This window comes from Ranitomeya imitator, chromosome 2 (assembly GCF_032444005.1).
Source record: "Ranitomeya imitator isolate aRanImi1 chromosome 2, aRanImi1.pri, whole genome shotgun sequence".
Classification (NCBI taxonomy): Eukaryota; Metazoa; Chordata; class Amphibia; order Anura; family Dendrobatidae; genus Ranitomeya; species Ranitomeya imitator.
In genome coordinates this window covers 135506105-135529100 of record NC_091283.1, presented here as the reverse complement: position 1 = coordinate 135529100, position 22996 = coordinate 135506105, and the positions used below count along the sequence as shown (strand labels likewise).

Genomic DNA, 22996 nt, shown 5'->3' with positions numbered 1-22996 from the left:
CTGTGTGTGTGTGAATTGGAGATGTGTGTATTGGAGATTGGCAATGATGGAGGTGGTGAAATGGGCAATGATGGGGTGGTGGGGAAGAAGGCAATGATGGTTGTGGTGTAAAGGACAATGATGGTGGTGGGGGGGAGGCAATGATGGAGGTGTTAAAATGGGCAATGATGGGGGAGAAAGCAATGATGGTTGTGGTGTAAAGGACAATGATGCTGGTGGTGGAAAAGACAATGGTGGTGGTGGTGGTGGTGGTGGAATTGGCAATGATGGGGGTTGTGGGGGAGAAGGCAATGATGGAGGTGATGGAAAGGGCAATGATAGGGGTGGTGAGGGAGAAGGCAATGATGGGGTGGAGGGGGAAAACAATGATGGAGGTGGAGAGGGGCTGCATTAAACTTTATGAGGGGGCTACATTATATTCTGTGGGGGGACTGCATTATTCTCTCAGGGGAAATTATTCTGGGGGGCTACATCATACTATATGAGGGGGTTACATTATACTCTATGGGGGAGCTACATTATATTATATTCTGTGGTGGGACTGCATTATATTCTGGGAGGCTACATCATACTATATGAGGGGAGCAGCATTATGCCCTATGAGGGGGCTACAGTGTACTCTATTGGGGGCTGCATTATACCTTATGAGGGGGTTGCATTATATTTTGTGGGGTTCTGCATTATATTCTATGAGGTGGGCTGCATTATATTCTATGAGAGGGGGGCAGGTACGGACTGGGGCTGTAATTCAGTCCTGGCATTTGAAATCACACAGGGCCATGTTGTCCCCGTCCCCATGAACCAGATGGGATATATTACTAACTAGCTGTACTACCCGGCTTCGCTCGGGTTAATAACTGCTGTTAGCAAAATAGAATGTGTTAACAAAAATTTATTCTGCACACAAAAACCACAAAACAAATAGATAAAAATGTAATTATTAAAGGCAAAAACTAAGCTAATAGAAGCATTTCACAACATATATTTCAACACCAGAGATATTCCATACAGATTTAACTAAATTGGCTAAGTAATGTGAAGTAATCTACTACTTATTCGAGAGCCTTATGATAAACAACATTCTTAGTTTTTCCTTCAGGTGCAAAGACGAACAGATTTTTGGCTGTTCCAACTCTTGAACAGATCACATAAATTTGACCATGAGAAAAGCATGGAGATTGTAAATCGATTCCAACTACTTTCAATGACTGCCACTGAGCCTTGTTGATGGACATAGCAAATGCCAGTCGAACAGGAAACTGGAGGCGTTTAAAATCAAAAGGCAAATCAGATGGAATGAGAGGAATTGTTGGAATGAAAACATCTTCTCCTGTGGCACATCCTGTCAAAATGGTTGCCTCAATTACATGTGGAAACAGGTTCTTATTCAAGAGTCTTGTTCCACTACACAGCTTTGGTGGATCCAAATTTCTCAATAGCAGAATAGGTGCTCCAGGTTTTAGAAGGAGGTTGTGAGGAGGAAGTCCTTGTGGCTCAAAGGAGTTGAGGAACTCAGCTGGATATGGCTCTTGAGGAAGCAGCTGCTGTTCTCATGTGTGTCAGCCTTGTTTCTCGGTCTTCACATTTTTCATTGGCCCGTAATGCAGCTTTTCTTTTCGCATCAGCTGACAGTCGTGCCATGGAATTCCTTTTCTCCCCCCCCTCCTGTATGCATGGCTCATCTCCCTCCCATCCCATCCTGTATGCATGGCTCACCTCCCTCCCATCCCATATGCATGGCTCATATTCCCTCCTCCTGTATGCATGGCTCATCTCCCTTCCATCCCATATGCATGGCTCATATCCCCCCTCTCCTGTATGCATGGCTCATCTCCCTCCCATCCCATATGCATGGCTCATATCCCCCCTCTCCTGTATGCATGGCTCATCTCCCTCCCATCCCATCCTGTATGCATGGCTCATATTCCCCCCTCCTGTATGCATGGCTCATCTCTCAACCCCCCCGCTCCTGCTCCCGCTCCTGCTCCCATCTTGCATGGCTCGGCTCCCCGTCCTCCTTCATCCCCCCGTCCCCTGTCCCCCATCCCCCCGTCCCTCATACTCTCCTTTCCCACACCGCGTGGCCGCGCCAAACATCCCTCTATCTCTGTCCCGACTCCCGGCGCAGCACCTTCTTCCTGCGTGAGCGGTCATGTGGTACTGCTCATTAATGTCATGAATATACCCATATTCATGACCTTAATGAGCAGTACCATGTGACCGCTCACACAGGACGAGCTGCAGGCGCTGAGACCAGGCATCGCTGGAGCAGGGTGAGTATAACGTCTTCAAGGAGGGTGGGAGGCAGGCAGGCTGGCGGGCGACCGGGGGTGGTGCTGGGGGCAGTCGGTCGGGAGGTGACCCAGGACTTAAATTAAAAAAAATTGCTCAGGTGCCGCCCCCTGCATCGTCCCGCCCTAGGCATGTGCCCTCAAGTGCCTAGTGGCAAATACGGCCCTGCATGTGGCAATTTTTCCGTGTATGTTTTGCGTGTGGCGAGTTTTCCATGAGGTGAGTTTTGCACGTGTGGCGAGTTTTGCATGTGGCGAGTTTTGCATGTGGTGAATTTTGTGCATGGCAAGTTTTGAGTGGCGACTTTTGTGTTTCGACTTTTATGTGGCGATGTTGGTGTATGTGTGGTGAAATGTGTGCTGAGGGTGGTATATGTTGTGGTGCAGTGACCAATGTGACAGCCAGGGGGCGCTGCGTGTGCACTTCAAGATGCGCTTGGAGGCATAAATGTGATGAGACAAAGTCCGGCAGGAGTGTAAATGGCCGGTGTGTGTGTCGCAGAGGAGGATACTCTGCGCTGTCAGTCTAAAGTTATGTTGTGTTCTGGGACCTGTAGTCCCACAAGTAAATGTGTAAGTTCTAATGGGAGATTGACAGGGCTAGTCATGAGAGATAGGAGGGTCAGACTAGCCACACACACCCACACTCCCACCCAGGGGCGTGGTTACAGGTATGTAATGTGACCAGGGTGTGGGTCACATGTTCCTGTGTATGGATCCGTTTGGTCCATGTGCTGAAGGTCCTGGACGGTAGGTGTTGGAGGCTCCTGGGAGTGGAGTCGTCCTGGAAGCACCTGGAGACCGTAGACCTGGACGGTCGGTGTTGGAGGCTCCTGGGAGTTGAGTCATCCTGGAAGCACCTGGAGACTGTAGACCTGGACGGTCGGTGTTGGAGGCTCCTGGGATTGGAGTCATCCTGGAAGCACCTGGAGACCGTAGACCTGGACGGTCTGTGTTGAGGACCTGGGACTGACGTGAAGTCAGTGGGAGGAGTGGAACTCCTGAGAGGTAACCCCGGACAAGGGGATTGTAATATACAGCAGAGAAGCCTATATGCTACATGAACTGTCTGATGTCCTTTAATGTTTCGTGACTGTATTGAAACGGACTGTACCCTATCTGGTTTATGCTGAGTGAATAATAAACCACATGGACTATTTATGTGAAAAAACCGTGCCTGTCTATGTTTATCCTGCTGCCAAGCGAGTGTCCCCCAAGACACGTAGTGGGTGAAACGCTACAATGTGTTCAAGCACATGGTAGTGTGTGGCGCATTTTGTGTGTGTGTTCATATCCCCGTGTGTGGTGAGTATCCCATGTCGGGGCCCCACCTTAGCAACTGTACAGTATATACTCTTTGGCGCCATCGCTCTCACTCTTTAAGTCCCCCTTGTTCACATCTGGCAGCTGTCAATTTGCCTCCAACACTTTTCCTTTCACTTTTTCCCCATTATGTAGATAGGGGCAAAATTGTTTGGTGAATTGGAACGCGCGGGGTTAAAATTTCACCTCACGACATAGCCTATGATCAGGGCCGTATTTAGAGTTTCTGCTGCCCTAGGCACTTTTAGTGCTGCCTCCCCCATTGGTGAGTATGACACTATCGGCAGTGACTTTGGCAAGAATCGCTGATGTGAAAGTCGCCTTTTGCAGCAGATGGGGCAGTGTTTCTGCATCTGCCGCGTAACGGATCACTTACGGCAACACTGCGTTTGGTTTCATTCATTCCCTATGGGATTTGCGGTACTTGCTGTGATCTGGGAAATGCGGTACCATACCTCCCAACTTTTGAAGAAGGGAAAAAGGTGCGAAGTGCGCCGCGGCAAATTTTGGGCCACGCCTCTGACCACACCCATTTCACAACTAATCACACCCATATCGAAGTCCCAACCACACCCATTCAGCACTGCTGATCTCACTGTTTCATATACAATAATTAAAACCAAAAAAATATGGCCACGCAGTGCTCCATACTGTATAATGGCCCCACATGATGCTCCATACTGTATAATGACCTCACATGATGCTCAATACTGTATAATGACCACACATGATGCTCCATACTGTATAATGACCGCACATGATGCTCCATACTGTATAATGACCACACATGATGCTCAATACTGTATAATGACCGCACATGATGCTCAATACTGTATAATGACCGCACATGATGCTCCATACTGTATAATGACCACACATGATGCTCCATACTGTATAATGGCCACACATGATGCTCCATACTGTATAATGACCGCACATGATGCTCGGAGACTTGGAGGTGGGGGGACTCGGAGGTGGGGGCCTGGGGGGACTCGGAGGTGGGGGGGCGGGGCCGTCGGGCGCGTTTTTGACCTGGGCCGGGACTTATAAAAAAAAAAAAAAAAAAACACACCTTGCTCAGGTGCCGCCCCCCCCAATGTCGCCGCCCTAGGCACGTGCCCTCGCCTGCCTAGTGGCAAATACGTTCCTGCCTATGATGCTCTCGGGGTCCAGACGTGTGACTGTGCAAAATTTTGTGGCTGTAGCTGCGACGGTGCAGATGCCAATCCCGGACATACACACATACATACATACACACACACACACACACACACACACACACACACACACATTCAGCTTTATATATTAGATAGTGATGAGCGAGTATACTCATTGCTCAGGTGGTCTCCGAGTATTTGATAGTGTTCGGAGATTTATTTTTCTTTACTCAGCTGCATGATTTATGGCTGCTAGACAGGCTGAATACATGTGGGGATTCCCTAGCAACCAAGCAACCCCCACATGTATTCAGCCTGTCTAGCAGCCATAAATTATGCAGCTGAGTCAACCCAAAACTAGGTAAAAAGTTGTAATGTTTTGTTTACTTGGAAACCTTACCAGCTTCAAACTTTACATCTTGTAAAACCGTATCATAAAGAAAAATAAAGTTTGTTTTCCAAAGGTTCTACATTTTTCCTTTTTATTTTTTTTTCTGTATTATAACATCATTCTGTTATTTTCTATTCCATTGTTTTACTGGACCCAACAATAACATTACTCTGGGGGCCCACTAGTGGCATAACTAGTGTCCGAAAGGGCCCTAGTGCAAAATTTGGACCTGGGCCCTCACCTACATGTTGGTCAGATATGAGTCCTTGTAGAGTTCTAGGTCTTACAATGACATGTATGCATGTTTGCCACCCCCTCCCCCATGTAATAATATCCCCTGTCCTGGCTATTTCCTGTAATAATCTCCCCCATCATGGCACCCATCCTGCAATAATGTCTCTCATCCTAGGCCCCTTCATGGTATAATGTCCTCCATTCTAAGCCCTGTCCTGTTATAATATATCCTGTCTTGAGCATCTTCCTGGTATAATGACCCCTATCGTTGTCACCTTCCTGGTATAATGTCCCACTTCCTGTGCCCTGTCCAGTAATAACATCCCCAATCCTGGGCCCCTTCCTGAAACATCATACCTTATCCTGGGTCCCTTCCTGGTATAATGACCCCTATCCTGGGACCCTTAGTGGTATTATGTCACACTTCCTGAGCCCCATGCAGTAATAACATTCCTGTGCCCCTTCCTGACACAATGTATCCCTTCCTGGCATAATGTCCCCCATCCTGGGACCCTTCCTGGCATAATGTCCCCCATCCTGGGCCCCTTTCCTGTATAATTTTCTGTCGCTCTTTTTCAGTACTTCAAATTCAAAAATAAAGAAAAATAAAAGATGTTCTTATCTTCCTCCGTTTCCACAATATGGAGCGTCCTCTTCTGTAGCTGGCTTCAGTGTGCCGGCATGGGCAGCCATTGACCTCACCGCCATGCGCCGCTTATGACGGCATCTGCCAGCCTCCGGGTCCCTGCACAACAATACACTTCAGCTGAACGTGCATTCTCTGCAATTGCGATTATTACACCCCTGGGGCCCACTGTTCAGCTACATGCAAATATTATATTACCCTCATTCATATAAGCACCTATGCCTCTATACATAGCGAATCAAGTGTACTGCGCCAACTACTGTGCATGTAGCAGGATGAGGCCCACTCCGGCACAGTGGCTTATTGGGGGGGGTTGATCTGTTCCCCTGGGGGCCAGCCTGCTATATTCCCTCCATGTACATGCATACCTTCTTATTTCTTTCATTTACACATATTGGTTTATTTATTATGTTCTTTTTTCTTGTTGAAGGATTTGATTTGTGAATCTGCAGGCTGTAATTCTGTACTTGGCTTTCTAGCACCATCTAGTGGACTTCTATTTGTCTGACTCAGAACTAGAATTGCAGGAGAACCTTTTATTTGTAGTAATTCTTGATTGGAGATCAGAAATGGCTTATTGACAAATAATATGAAGACTTCATAAGCAATGCCGATGCCTTAATATTTAACTAGCCCCTAATCAATAATATTTTTCAATTGTAAAAATGATGCTTTATGTACAAGGTTTGATATTGTCAGTGTTAAATATCAAAGTTATGCTGATCAGAGCCATACAAGGAAGAAAGAATCTCATTGCAAAGAAATGAAAATATTAAATCAAAAAATTGTGATATAGAAATGCACAGTAATTCCCCATACTTAAAGGTAGTTCCTCTTTAGAGAAAGGACGGGGCCCATCAATGTTGGGTCTTCCCTCTTCTATAGTAGCCTCACTTTTGTATCTATGCCACGTACGCCCCTGAGGCTAAAACTAAGGTCATGTTAACACGCTCAGTATTTGGTCAGTATTTTACATCAGTATTTGTAAGCCAAAACCAGGAGTGGAACAAATAGAGGAAAAGTATAATAGAAACATATGCACCACTTCTATATTTATCACCCACTCCTGGTTTTGGCTTACAAATACTGATGTAAAATACTGACCAAATACTGAACGTGTGAGCGTAAACTAAGACCTAGTTTACCCTTGATGCACACCTGCTTTTTTTTTGTTCAGAAAAACTGCATTAAATTGCACAGTATGAATTTGTTCGTTTTGTTTCTAGTAATCTGTACTCAGTAAATAATCTGACTTGGGTTTTTACTATTTAATCTGAGAGCAGCATAATATAGAGCTAGGGATCATGATTCCAGGGATGTGTCACTTACTAGGCTGTGTGTTGTAGTTTCAGTACAATCAGTGTTTTATCAGTAGTAGATCATCACTGCCTGACTATGTCTCATGTGCAGACAAGTCAGGCTAATCTGTGTAACCCCGCCCCCACCACTGATTGGCAGAATGCATGCATGTACACAGGAAGCTGCCAATCAGGGGTGTGGGCGGGGTTACACAGGGCTTAAAGTGGTTATCCATGACTATTTTTTTTTTTTTAATAAAGAGATGACCATCTGCGCATACCAACTGGTTTCCGGCCAGTAATGAAAATGTACATTGCAGTCGGCCGCCCAGGAGATCTGCAGTAATTTAACGCAGTTAGTAGTGCAGCATCTAGGGTTTTGGCACAGGAAGGGAGCTCAATTTGTCACCTTATCCATCCCCCATGACGTAATCACTGGGTGCTGGTGGGTCTGACAATAGCCCACCTCTGTGCACACTTATTAGGGGTAGGAGCTAGCAGTTTGCCTGTCAGTGTAAGGCCAGGTTCACACAGGTGTATTTCACAAATTCGCACATGGACCACAATGCCCAGACTGAAAGAGGGTCATAGACAATTTTAAGTTCAGGATGGGAAACCCACGGTCAGTCCTGGGGGCGTTACAGGCCACATATGACTGTGAAATATGCTTGTCTGAGCCCGGCCTAGCACACAGCTCTGCAATACCGAAGCACAATGCAAGTGAATGGGGTTTTAGAAAACTACAGTCTCGCATGGTTCAAAGCACAGAAATATAGGGGGGCTAGCTGCAAATTGGCCGACGTAGGGTGCAGATTTTTTTTTCTGTTTTATACAGATTTTGCTGATGATTTGTAGGAAGGGCTGAGATGGAAAATATTTACTGTGCCATGTCTGAATATTCCCTAAAACTCTTGAATGATTGTTCCAATTCTTTATTTCCAGGTGAACGGCAGCGATGCTTTATACAAGTATGAAGAGATTGTATTGGAGAGGGTAAGTTTCCACAATAGTGAAACCGCATTAACAAAGCTTATGTGTAGGACTAACGTTACTTCTGCTGATCGGGTGCCCATCCGCTATCTCTCCCGAGTCCCTCATACACCGGGATCCTCCGCTCTGCCCACCGCCCCTGTGTTCTCTACCAGAGAATCGCTGCCAGACCGCTCTGGCGGAGGCTTTTCTCAGTCAGAACAAGAGATCGGCAGTCCCATTGGACATTGCCAGATCCTTCTCCCCCTGACATGAGCTGTTGGGGGAGAGTCAGAAGCCGCCATTCACATTACACTGTCGGCCAGTCCCACCAATATCAGTGGTTCGGCCGAGGTTAGTCTTTTGTAATCTATTATCCAATATCGGCAAATCATATCAGAACATGTAAAACCATCCTCACTTTAAAAAAAAAAGAAAGAAGCAAATTATGTTTAGTTTTCTTACATTTTGGAATCTTAATAATTTTTTTCCTTTTGCAGGGAAACTCAGGCCTGGGGTTCAGCATTGCTGGTGGAATTGATAATCCGCACGTTCCTGATGATCCTGGAATATTCATCACTAAGATCATCCCTGGAGGAGCCGCGGCAATGGATGGGAGACTAATGTGAGCGATGCGAGTGGTTATCACTAGTATTTCCCTTAAAGAGTAACTAAACCTTTGATACAGTAGTTAATGTTTTCATCCTCTTAATTGCGAGCAGATGCATACGGGGCTGAGTTCTGAGACCCATAATGATCCCTAAAAAATCCCCTGGAAAGTGCTTAGGTCTGGAGACTCACCGCTCCTGCCTGCGTGCAATAGTTCCATAGGTTTTGTAGTCTGTGCTTCCTAGTGTATTCCTTCCTCCACTTTGTGCGTATCCTAGTCAGAGCTATAAGCGCTGGTCACCTGAGTCACGCACTTCACAGGGGTTTTTAAGTGATCGGTAGGGTCTCAGAACCTGGACCCCCACTGTTCTGCTTGCAATTAAGAGGACAGAAAAGTATAAAGTATAAAAAAAAATGGTGTGAAAGGTTTAGTTACTTTATAAATGGTTTCAGTAAATGTTGCATAAATCATTAGTACAAACATTGCTCCTTGAATTCAGCATTCTTGATAGAGGAATCTGACATTTATCTCAAAGGGGTCAGGTTCCATGCTTTCGTGAGACGTCTATGGCCGGGTAAAGGTTAGGAGCTGTTGGGGTAAGAGAGGCAGAACACACATACATGGTGCGGTAGCTTTCTAGTAAGTGTTTTATCTCACTCCGTAGCTGGACGGGTGAACACAGTCCTCTGATACTACTTAGCTTTGTAGACACAATTGCCGTTATTTATTTGGGGAACAATAACAAATACATCCTGTATATATTTTTAAACACTTGTATCGTACAAGGGGGTTCATTAGCTGTCTGATGGCACGAATGAAAGGGAACCTGTCATTTAATCTGACTTTTCAGAATAGGCTGCTATGTGTGTGTGCCCATAAGGAAACTATTTCTAGCCATTATATGACTTGTATCCTGTATTTTCCAGCAGTTCTCCCCTCTGTTGTCTCTATCTCTGAGTTTCAGTCCTCTAACCACTATGATGTGTCCCGTATACTGACCGCAGAAACAAAGGAATCCCTATGGGGAGAAAGAATACAATGTCCTTTATAAGATATATTACAAAGTTCCTTATATTCACTTTAAATATTGATTTATGCAAAGTTTTTTAAAATCACACTGACTAATAATATTATTATTTAATACATTTCTGTACTTTCTTATACCCAATTTCCTTTGCTGTTGGCGCAGGGTTACTGACTGTGTCCTGCGAGTCAATGACGTCGATGTAACCGAGGTGGTGCACAGTAAAGCGGTGGAGGCTCTAAAAGAGGCTGGTCCTGTAGTAAGATTGCTGGTCCGTCGCAGGCAGAGCCCCCCAGAGACTATTGTGGAGGTCAATCTACTCAAAGGGCCTAAAGGTCAGTGCGTGAAAGATCTTCATCAGGAATAAATTCTAAAGTTAATGTGTGAGAAACTGTTATATATTATGATTTAGCATATTGATAGATAATGGATGTCTTAGCTGTATAAATTAAAGGATATGGACATTTTTGGAGGAGGCAATTTTGTTTGTTTTTTTACTTAGACTTTTTCATCAGGTTTCTGCCACCTAATCTCAGAGCAGCTGAATGCAGAGACAGAGACCGTAATTCCAGCGATGTGTCACTTACTGAGTTTTGATAAAATCACTGTTTTATCAGCAAAAGATTATCACTTGAGGATAAAGTAAACCTACTTGCCAAGTAGTCCTCCATATTAATTAGCTCTGTATAACTCCACCCCCACCACTGGTTGGCAGCTTCCTGCCTATGCACAGTGCACCCCGCCGATCAGCTGTTCTAGGTGACAGCAGTGGCCGGAACTCCTCAGTTGCGAAGCTGCTCCGTCTACTGATGGTGTTTGTGGCCGGGTACTGCACATCTGTCTCCGGTTCAAATAAGGGGCGGATGTGCAGTACCCCGCCGTGGCCACTATACAGAGCTGTCGCAACTGAGCAGTTCCAGCTGCCGCTGACTTCCAGAACAGCTGATTGGCGGGAGTGCCGGGTGTCGCACCCCCACGATCAGACATTGAGGACCTATCCTTAGGATAGGTCACCAGTTTTAAAGTAATGGACACCTACTTCAAATAAATAGTGCAGCACAATTACCACTTATTTACTAAACATGCAGAGTTTGCATTGTAAGTTCTGTAGGGGGATCTATACTGCAGGTAAATTGGTATACACAGTCAGTTTATGATTCAGACATATAAATGGTCGCCTCCGTGTGGGAACTCCAGCTTTAACCTTATGTGCGCCTTCTACAGGGCTGGGGTTCAGTATTGCCGGAGGCATTGGTAACCAGCACATTCCAGGGGACAATAGTATCTATATCACCAAGATCATTGAAGGTGGAGCTGCGCAGAAAGATGGAAGACTACAGATCGGTGACAGGCTTTTAGCGGTGAGTAACATTCTGCTTAAAAATAACACAATGGGGGAACAGATTCGGCTTCTTTTCATCAATGTTGTGTTCTCTTTGGTTTTCTCCCAGGTGAATAACACCAACCTGCAGGATGTCAGACACGAGGAAGCCGTGGCCGCACTAAAGAACACATCTGAGATGGTTTATCTTAAAGTAGCCAAGCCTGGCCCTGTTCATCTCAATGAGATTTATGCTCCCCCTGACTACGCTAGCAGTGAGTATTGCATTGATTCCCAGTGAGGGCACAGTATTTGTGACAAGTAGGGGGCTAAAAGCAGGTTTAGTTCTCCAGATAGCACTGGTCATTAATAAGACCATCACTGCGTGCACTATGAAGTAGTAGCATGCCGTCGCCTATCTATGCAGATTAGGCTCCCCATATCTGCCAGAAGGTTACATTTAAAAGTTAACTGGTTTCCCTGGTAGTTCCTGTACTACACAGATGGTTTTAAAGCATCTTTACACGGCAGAGGCATAGCTATCGGGGTATGGGGGAGGCAGCTGCCCTATGCCCATGCACATAGGGGCCCATTAGCAAATTGTCTCGCTGGTGAATCCTTTGAGATCTGAATCTTCTATGGCAAGCAGCGCAATACATCTTCCTCCCCCCATATGAAAAACAACAATGGCAAAAGTTTAAAAGGAACACGTCCTGTCTCCAAATGCTTCTAAAATACAGATACAAGGTTAATCTGCAGGAAAACAAGCGGTCCAATGTTGTCTGGCTGCCTTACTGAATGTGCAGCTACAAGGAGAGAATGAACGTTATTCCTGCGGGAGCTGATAATGGTTAGGCATAGAGGCGTGCCCGGAGTAAGTAAGCCACGGCTGTAAGCACGCCCCAGCACAATGATTGCCAGCTTGCGCTTCACACATGTGCTTCAGAGAAAGCTGTCAATAAGAGTGCCGGCGGCCGGGGTGTGCTTACAGCCGCCACTCAAATTATACTGATAAATATTAAGGTTTTTTTTACTATACATGTACACTCCTCAGATGACCACACCAAGAGGACAAGCCACAAGGTTATGCAAATCAAGGCGGTAAGAGGTGTCGCTAAAATCTCCAATAATCATCTATTCAACCGCCATGCTCCAATCCATGGCATGTGAGAGGGGCATAAGACCAGATTGGAAGCTAATTCTTTATTGCCATATGAAACCACAAAAATTGGATGAAGTTTTGTGGGAATACTTTGTGATTCCTCCTGTTTATTGACATACCAGTTATTGCTGCTTGTCACAAATGGAGAGGGCCAGAATCATTGATCTGAGAGACTATGGTTTATCACTCTAGCAGATTGCAACATGCGTAGGCCAAGATCCCAGCACTGTTCACGGTTGTGTGTCCCAGTGGTTTGGTTAACTGGAAGAATGACAGCAAGAGGTGCACGGAGGTAAACATCTGCACGGACACAAAGGGCACACGTACTCCTGATAGTTGAGGTCCAAGGAAATGAGTTTACAACAAGAAAGCTACTATTATATTCACAGAATAAAAACTTATTTACAATGTGCAAATGAAATCACAGTGAGATCAGCTGTCTGACTCAGTTTCACCATTACTGCTTCTTCCAAGGATGTGACCTCCACTACTTTCAAATAGTGTTCATAGAAAAAGGTGGTACTCACTTTTCCTTTATAAAAGCGTCCTTTTATTGGTTCATCTTTTTTTAAACATGCCAGCAGGAAGGTATTCACATCCGTTGTTTTCCCATATCCGGGGTACGCTGCAGACAGCACACTGCAATGTTTAAGCCTGAGAACACCCGAATGGACCAGTTGAAGCACAGGAGGCGCGAAACTGCCGTCGTCCATTGTGTTCCACATGAATACTTTCCTGCTGGCATGTTTTAAAAGGTGACCCAATAAAAGGAAGTTTTTGTAAAGGAAAGGTGAGTACCACCTTTTTCTTCTATGGACACGATTTGAACTGTTTTTTCCATGGTGTGCACTCAAGATTCCAGTGGCGAGGTATTAATCAGTCAGCTTTTAGTAGGCTAAGGGTATGCGCACACATTGCGGATTTGTGTGCAGATTTTTCCACGCAGATTCTGAAAAATCCGCAGGTAAAACGCCCTACATTTTACCTGCAGACTACCTGCGGATTTACCGCGTTTTTTGTGCTGCTTTCACCTGCGTTTTTACACCTGCGGATTCCTATTAAGGAGCAGGTGTAAAACGCTGCGGAATCCGCAGAAAGAATTGACATGCTGCAGAAAATAAACCGCAGCAAATCTGCGCCGAATTTTTCGCAGCATGTGCACATCGGATTTGGTTTTCCATAGCTTTACTGTACTGGTACTGTAAAACGCATGGAGAACCGCTGCGGATCCACAGCATCAAATCTGCTGCAGATCCGCAGCCAAATCCGCAATGTGTGCACATAGCCTATATAGCGGCGTTGGTCTTTTATCCTTTTTGCTGTGAAATGACTTCCACTATCTTACTTCCTGTTGAAATAGTTCAAAACGCCAATCTCTGTATAATTATCAATACCATTATAAACATTCCGCCACCACTGGTGGCGGGTGATACATTCTCTGGGTGTATACAAACTCTGGGTCTATACAAACACTGCTCATGGGAATATTATTTAAAAATTCTAATAAAACCAATGGAATTAAAAGTACAGATAAAAATGAAATAAATTAATGTATACATTTAAAAAACGATACTCTAAAAACCACTTGTTAAGGAACTAATTGAATATGAAAGGACATGATGTTATGCTTACACTCCATATTTTGATGGAAAAATATACCATCAGTGCTTTGCAGGGCATTGTTCTACTTATCTGTCGCCTTCTGCAGGTCACAGAAGAGTGATCTCTAAACTGATAGCGCTGGACAACCAAGCCCTGCCCCGTATTGACCAAGCCATGCCCATTACACTGATAAGCCTCACCCCTTTTGTGTTGCCACTGAACAAAATACTTTGTAGAACAGGAAAAGCAAAAACTAATCAGACAAAAACAAGTTGCACACTTATAAAATATGTGGTCAGAAAAATCCACTGAAATTATCAGTAAAAATTTATAATTTTATTAAATTTATATTAACATTTACCCTTACAAATTTATCCGGCCATAAAGGTTTACATGTGTTAATGAGAAGCTCATTTCAACCTTTGTCGAGACCAGAACATTCAGTGCACCTTCCTACCTACCTGTTTTGCATCTTTCTCTGTGCTATTCTTCCTTAAGTGACAGCTCGCCTTTACAGGAGCCAGAAGAGGCCAAGTTAGACCACGTTCAGTATTTGGCCAGTATTTTATATCAGTATTTGTTAGCCAAAATCAGGAGTAGGTGATAAATGCAGAAGTGGTGATGTGCTTCTATTATACTTTTCCTCTCTTTGTTCCACTCTTGACTTTGGCTTATAAATAAGGACCAAAAACTGAACATATGAACTTGGCCATATGCTGCATGCACATACAAGGTAAACATGAGTTATTGTTGGAATCCTGGGGAAATATTACTCAGGGCAACCATTAATTATATCTCTTCACAGTAGAGGGAAGGTAACGGTTTTCAGGCACACAGCTATGACACGGTTCTGAGCTGAAGTCACAGGGGTTTTATTCAAGCTTCTTTTCATCACACAGAATCACTTCTCCTCATGCAATGCTTCATCAACATATATGAAAGTCTTTTCAAAGATAACTTATTTTCACACACAGTGTCTTAACCAAAGCACAACGGTACCTTGCTCACGCAGTGAGGTGGGGGTAAGGGGGATGAGTCCTGTGCTGTAGCTCTCACTACTATCTTGAGGTAATAAAGATGCTCCTGGCTGTCCTGACTGCTCCTATGATTACAACAATCGCTTCCCAGGAATAACTGGTCTATACAGCTTGTCTGATTCAGTCTTACGGGAGACTCTCTAGCACACACCTTACTTTTGGATGTCTAGGACACAATTACAACTTTCCCAGTATCCCCTGGGGCTGAGCTAACCTTTCCTGGCCTGCTATATCCATTTTAACCCTTATAGTTGGTGGATGATTCTAAATCAACAGTGCAGGATCTATCTGTCACACATAGATGGAAAATAAGTGGGTGGGAAGGTACACTGAACTGCTCGGCCACACCAAGAATGGCCCAAGCATCCCATTAGTGTTCGATTTCTGGAAAACACGGCAACTAATTTAGATACTAAACATAAGATTTTTATCAGAGCTATGTCCCTTAGAAAATGCAGTGTTTGGTTTGAACAGCCATGTTTTGCTGACAGACCTTCTTTAACCCCTTTCTGACATGTGCCATAATAGTACGCACATGTCGGATTCCCCCTGTTTAGTGCAGGCTCTGGCGCTGAGCCTGCAGCTTCCTGGGCACATGACAGCTGATCTATACAGTTGACATGTGCCCACAACAGGAATCGCGATCCACCCGCGGCTGATAACTAGTTAAATGCCACTATCAATCTCTGACAGCGGCATTTAACTCGCACTTACAGGAAGCGCGTCACTGACTCCGCATATCGCTGACTCTGTCACATGATCGCGGGTAACCGATGGGTCGGCATGACAACCAGAGGTCTGAAGCAGACCTCCGTGGTTGTCATTGCCATATTGCGTTGGTGCCCGTGGTCAGTGCTCATAGAAAGTGAGCATTTCTGCTACACACAGGGGATCTGATCATCGCCTATGTAGCAGAGGTGATCAAAGTAGTTATTCCCATAGTCCTAGATCATTTGTGGCTAAAGTCACTTCAACAATGCAACACACATATTTTAATATGGAGTACCATAGAAGAAAAGAAGTGAAAAGAGGATCAAATAAGTAAAATAGTAAATGTATTGATAAATATTAAAGGGAACCTGTCACCTGAATTTGGCGGGACTGGTTTTGGGTCATATGGGCGGAGTTTTCGGGTGTTTGATTCACCCTTTCCTTACCTGCTGGCTGCATGCTGGCCGAAATATTGGATTGAAGTTCATTCTCTGTCTTCCATAGTACACGACTGCGCAAGGAAAGATTACTTTGCGCAGGCGTGTACTACGGAGGACAGAGAATGAACTTCAATCCAATATTTCGGCCAGCATGCAGCCAGCAGGTAAGGAAAGGGTGAATCAAACACCCGAAAACTCCGCCCATATGACCCAAAACCAGTCCCGCCAAATTCAGGTGACAGAGTCCCTTTAAAACAAATTTGACAAAAAAACAAACAATTATGATAAGAAGGGGAGGAAAATACCACCAGTACTAAAAAGAGGGAATTAGCAAGGTACAAAACCAACAAGGGAATATCAATTAACCAATAACCATGTATGCACAGCAAAGATGGCGGTCATAATTGTAAAAAGGCAATAGAGGCGCAGCGGATTGTGGGTAAGCCTATACAGGAATTGCTAATATATATATAAATATGTCCCAAAATATTAATTATTCCTTGAAGAAGAGGCAAGAAAAATAGTATATGTCCAGAGAATACAACACCAGGTTGTTAATAAACTGGAAAGTGAATCAACTACATATGCCAAAGATGCCAGAGGAAGGAAAAGGGGAAGTCACATGATAGGGTTAATTTACCTGTAGTGCCTTCTTCCTGCCCCAACGGAAGAAGCACCAGCGCGAAACGGCGCTCGTCGGGCTTGGGATAACAGCATAGGTACCCAAACTCTGGTACACGGCCATTCTTGACTCCTTGGTTCGCACTACAGGTAAATTAACCCTATCATGTGACTTCCCCTTTTCCTTCCTCTGGCACCTTTGGCATATGTAGCTGATTCAATTTCCAGTTTAACAACAACCTGGTGTTGTATTCTCTGGACATATACCATCTTTCTTGCCTCTTCTTTAAGGAATAATTAATATTTTTGGACATATTTTTATATATATATATATATATATATATATATATATATATATATGTATATATGTATATATATATATATATATATATATATATATATATATATATATATTAGCATTTCCTGTATAGGCTTACCCACAATCCGCTGCACCTCTATTGCTTATTTACAATTATAACCGCCATCTTTGCTGTGCATACATGGTTATTGGTTAATTGATATTCCCTTGTTGGTTTTGTACCTTGCTAATTCCCTCTTTTTAGTACTGGTGGTATTTTCCTCCCCTTCTTATCATAATTGTTTGTTTTTTTTGTCAAATTTGTTTTAATATTTATCAATAAATTTACTATTTTACTTATTTGATCCTCTTTTCACTTATTTTCTTCTATGGTACTCCATATTAGAATATGTGTGCGATCAAAGTAGTGCAGCTTCTAATTTCCCATGGAGACTATTGAAAAAGTGAAAAAAAAATTAAAAAATATTTAAAAAAAATTAAAAATATAAAAGTTCAAATTGCCTCCCTTCCACCACATTCAAAGTAAAACAATAAAAAAAATGAAACATACACATATTTGGTATTGCCGCATTCAGAATCGCCCGATCTATCAATATAAAAAAATGAACCTGATCGCAAAATGGTACAACGAGAAAAAATTTTAAATTGCCAGAATTACTCTTGTTTTTTTTTTTTTTATCATGTTAAAAAAAATAAAAATGTGGAATTGCACTTTTTTGCAATTTCAAAACACCTGGAATTTTTTTTCCAGTTTTCCAGTACACGATGTGTTAAAACCAAGGGTGTCCTTCAAAAGTACAACTTGTCCCACAAAAAAACAAGCCCTTACATGGCGATATTGATGGAAAAATAAAGTTATGGCTCTGGGAAGAAGAGGAGCAAAAAACTAAAACGCAAAAACAGAAAATGGCCCCTGGTGTCTAAGGGTTAAGAAAAATGTCTGGCCACTCTGGATTACTCCATGAGATTAATTTTCTGTCTCAAGACCGTAACCATATGATTACCAGTTACATGAATATTTACTTCTTCTTTCACTACACACTGCAGAATCGCATAATAGAATTAATTGTGGCCAATCTCCTTCTGTCATTTTCTTCCATATTGTCCGTCTGTCCTACACCTTTACTTATTTGATGGAATTTGTCTTTTGATTTTGCAGCTTTCACTGTTGATAATCACATAAGCCATAACTCCACTCTGGGAGGATACCTTAGCAGCGTGGAGAGTAAATCTCCTTATCAGCCCCCTCAAGTCACCCCGTCTAGATACTCTCCTGTTCCTCGACATATGCTAGGAGAAGACGACTTCAGCAGGTGAGACTTGGGTGGTAAGATGAGACAAAGAATCATCAAAACATGAAGAACATTGTGATTACCTTCCAATTTATCATCATAAATGAAGTAGAAAAAGTTTAGAAATGTTCTTTAAAAATTGTAATTCCATTAGCGGAAGCTATTGTAGAGTGTCAGATGAAGAATTCAGACAGTTTCGACAGAGAGTAACTCAAAACTCTGTTGACAAGTCAGGACAGGAGTGTTCAAATAGTGACAGAAGGCGAAAAATTCAGTACTCCTCACCTCCCACTTCAGGCTGACACAGCCCAGAAGGGAACGGTAGAACATGGAGTCTGCAGATCTGGTAGCCGGGTGAGTTTACTGTTCACCGTTTATGTGCTTGGTACAGATGAGTAATCATTTCGATTGATTGCATGTGAAAAGCAGGAAGAGGGCGAACACTGAACGCGGCTATGGCAAGTGATCTGTGAAGGGAAGCACACATGGCGCAATGCTATTTCCCCGGCAATATTTGTAGAGACAGAACACAATTCACACTGTTTGCTTGAATCAGGAAAGCCCATTTGCAAATTTCAGCCTAAAATGTACCTGATCCGATCATCACTAGGATCTGTTTCCCATATATAAAACCTAATGGGGGAAGTTTGTCATTGTATCCTGTATGGAAGCTATTCTTTTTATGACCACAGAGAAGATATTAGTGACTCCTACTAGCAGCTAAGAAGCCCACCATAACTGTGTAGTGCCTATATGTATCAGCCCACCATAACTGTGTAGTGCCTACATGGCTCGGCCCACCATAACTGTGTAGTGCCTACATGTATCAGCCCACCATAACTGTGTAGTGCCTACATGTATCAGCCCACCATAACTGTGTAGTGCCTACATGTCTCAGCCCACCATAACTGTGTAGTGCCTATATGTATCAGCCCACCATAACTGTGTAGTGCCTACATGGCTCAGCCCACCATAACTGTAGTGCCTATATGTATCAGCCCACCATAACTGTGTAGTGCCTATATGTATCAGCCCACCATAACTGTGTAGTGCCTACATGGCTCGGCCCACCATAACTGTGTAGTGCCTACATGTATCAGCCCACCATAACTGTGTAGTGCCTATATGTATCAGCCCACCATAACTGTGTAGTGCCTACATGTCTCAGCCCACCATAACTGTGTAGTGCCTATATGTATCAGCCCACCATAACTGTGTAGTGCCTACATGGCTCAGCCCACCATAACTGTAGTGCCTATAATAATAATAATTTTTATTTATATAGCGCCAACATATTCCGCAGCGCTTACCTACATGGCTCGGCCCACCATAACTGTGTAGTGCCTACATGTATCAGCCCACCATAACTGTGTAGTGCCTATATGTATCAGCCCACCATAACTGTGTAGTGCCTACATGTCTCAGCCCACCATAACTGTGTAGTGCCTATATGTATCAGCCCACCATAACTGTGTAGTGCCTACATGGCTCAGCCCACCATAACTGTAGTGCCTATATGTATCAGCCCACCATAACTGTGTAGTGCCTATATGTATCAGCCCACCATAACTGTGTAGTGCCTACATGGCTCGGCCCACCATAACTGTGTAGTGCCTACATGTATCAGCCCACCATAACTGTGTAGTGCCTATATGTATCAGCCCACCATAACTGTGTAGTGCCTACATGTCTCAGCCCACCATAACTGTGTAGTGCCTATATGTATCAGCCCACCATAACTGTGTAGTGCCTACATGTCTCAGCCCACCATAACTGTGTAGTGCCTACATGGCTCAGCCCACCATAACTGTGTAGTGCCTACATGTATCAGCCCACCATAACTGTGTAGTGCCTATATGTATCAGCCCACCATAACTGTGTAGTGCCTACATGTCTCAGCCCACCATAATTGTGTAGTGCCTATATGTATCAGCCCACCATAACTGTGTAGTGCCTACATGGCTCAGCCCACCATAACTGTGTAGTACCTACATGTCTCAGCCCACCATAACTGTGTAGTGCCTACATGTCTCAGCACACCATAACTGTGTAGTGCCTATATGTATCAGCCCACCATAACTGTGTAGTGCCTACATGTCTCAGCACACCATAACTGTGTAGTGCCTATATGTATCAGCCCATCATAACTGTGTAGTGCCTATATGTATCAGCCCATCATAACTGTGTAGTGCCTACATGTCTTAGCCCACTATAACTGTGTAGTGCCTACATGTCTCAGCCCACCATAACTGTGTAGTGTCTACATGTCTCAGCCCATCATAACTGTGTAGTGCCTATATGTATCAGCCCACCATAACTGTGTAGTGCCTACATGTCTCAGCCCATCATAAGTGTGTAGTGCCTACATGTCTCAGCCCACCATAACTGTGTAGTGCCTACATGTCTCAGCCCATCATAAGTGTGTAGTGCCTACATGTCTTAGCCCACTATAACTGTGTAGTACCTACATGTCTCAGCCCACCATAACTGTGTAGTGCCTACATGTCTCAGCCCACCATAACTGTGTAGTGCCTACATGTCTCAGCCCATCATAAGTGTGTAGTGCCTACATGTCTTAGCCCACCATAACTGTGTAGTGCCTACATGTCTCAGCCCACCATAACTGTGTAGTGCCTACATGTCTCAGCCCACCATAACTGTGTAGTGCCTACATGTCTTAGCCCACTATAACTGTGTAGTGCCTACATGTCTCAGCCCATCATAAGTGTGTAGTGCCTACATGTCTTAGCCCACTATAACTGTGTAGTGCCTACATGTCTCAGCCCACCATAACTGTGTAGTGCCTACATGTCTCAGCCCATCATAACTCTGTAGTGCCTACATGTCTCAGCCCATCATAACTCTGTAGTGTCTACATGTCTCAGCCCACCATAACTGTGTAGTGCCTACATGTCTCAGCCCATCATAAGTGTGTAGTGCCTACATGTCTCAGCCCACCATAACTCTGTAGTGTCTACATGTCTCAGCCCACCATAACTGTGTAGTGCCTACATGTCTCAGAATTTAGCAATCTGAACAATATCCAAGCACCTATGGCCATAAAATAACCAAAGCTGTTCTTCGGTTATGTCCTTCCTTCCGTCTGTCCATAGACTGCTGTGAATCACATGTATTTATATTGAATAGTGAGACCCTCGTCAGTGCTTACTGCAGGGATCCTACTAGGATAGAAAGATTGAAATGCAGAATAAATCACAGTATGATATTACCGTAAGTTGCCTCATTTTGCATTAAAAGTAGAAATACTGAGAAACATGCAACAGTAGGCGCTCGTCACATTTTGCGAGGCACAAGGGGGCAGTAGTGCTCAGATTTCCAGCGTTCCTTGTCTGTAAGCGAGTGATAATGATCTGTGACAGTGACATGGATATTTAAAATAGTTAGGGTACTTACCAATCACGTCCCGATCATGTAGCGATCAGGAATAGATTTTATATTTTTCTAATAGTAATCCTATAAAAAAAAGGGACACTTTCACTTTAAGAAAAAGGTGTCTGCTCAAAGTTCTGTTTGCAGAAGGAGGAAACGGAGAAAACCAGGAAAAGGGTTAGAAGGACAACACAGTGGATGGGACAAGAGGGTTGGCGTAAGTAAAAGCAAACATGCCTAAGGGGGATATTAATACTCATATACGTTGTTGGTACATCTTACTACATTGCTACATATTTACTGATAAATATTTTACACTGTTCACATCCATGTCCATTATTTGTCCCATCACATACGTAATGACAGTGTTGAATAAGTCACATCAATGACGTCTTAGGCTGTGTGCACATGTTGCATTTTGTTTGCGTTTTTTCGCTATAAAAACCGCATACATTAAGCATCCCATCATTTAGAATGCATTCCGCAATTTTTTGTGCACATGATGCGTTTTTTTCTGCGAAAAAAAACGCATCGTGGTAAAAAACGCAGCATGTTCATTAATTTTGCAGATTTTTCGCGATTTTCCTGCAAAAAAAAAACGCGTCAAACGTGAAAAAAAACGCATGCGGATTTCTTGCAGAAAATGTCCGGTTTTGCTTAGGAAATTTCTGCAAGAAATCCTGAACGCGTGCACATAGCCTTAGGGTATGTGCACACGTAAGAATTTCTTGCAGAAAATTCCTGAAGAATACCGGACATTTTCTGCAAGAAATCTGCATGCGTTTTTTTTTCGCGTTTTTTTCCGGAGCTTTCCCAATGCATTATATAGCGGGAAAAACGCGAAAAAAACCTGCAAAATTAATGAACATGCTGTGTTTTTTACCGCGATGCGTTTTTTTCACAGGAAAAACTGCATCATGTGCACAAAAATTGCAGAATGCATTCTAAATGATAGGATGCATATGTATGCGTTTTTATAGCGAAAACAATGTGCAAAACCGCAACGCGTGCACACAGCCTTAGATTTGGGGGGTGGTTTCGGACTGAGCGACAACCATCCCTTATGGGCACTGCCAGCAAAGTCTATGGGGATGGTCACCCGCTATTACTTTTCTGCATCATCTTATGGATACAGAAGTGTAGATATCTTTGGCGTAG

The 22996-nt window shown here is 43.7% G+C and overlaps 1 protein-coding gene across 6 annotated transcripts in view; it reads left to right on the top strand.

Annotated features, from left to right (window-relative positions):
- The window catches only part of DLG3 (discs large MAGUK scaffold protein 3), a 299457-nt gene that overhangs the window by 183459 nt on the left and 93002 nt on the right, over positions 1 to 22996 (top strand). For all 6 annotated transcript variants that reach the window (XM_069747299.1, XM_069747298.1, XM_069747301.1 and 3 more), the window contains 6 exons: positions 8283 to 8333; positions 8810 to 8934; positions 10109 to 10278; positions 11168 to 11304; positions 11395 to 11539; positions 18316 to 18469. In XM_069747299.1, the coding sequence (XP_069603400.1) occupies positions 8283 to 8333; positions 8810 to 8934; positions 10109 to 10278; positions 11168 to 11304; positions 11395 to 11539; positions 18316 to 18469 (782 nt within the window). The remainder of the gene's footprint in view (positions 1 to 8282; positions 8334 to 8809; positions 8935 to 10108; positions 10279 to 11167; positions 11305 to 11394; positions 11540 to 18315; positions 18470 to 22996) is intronic.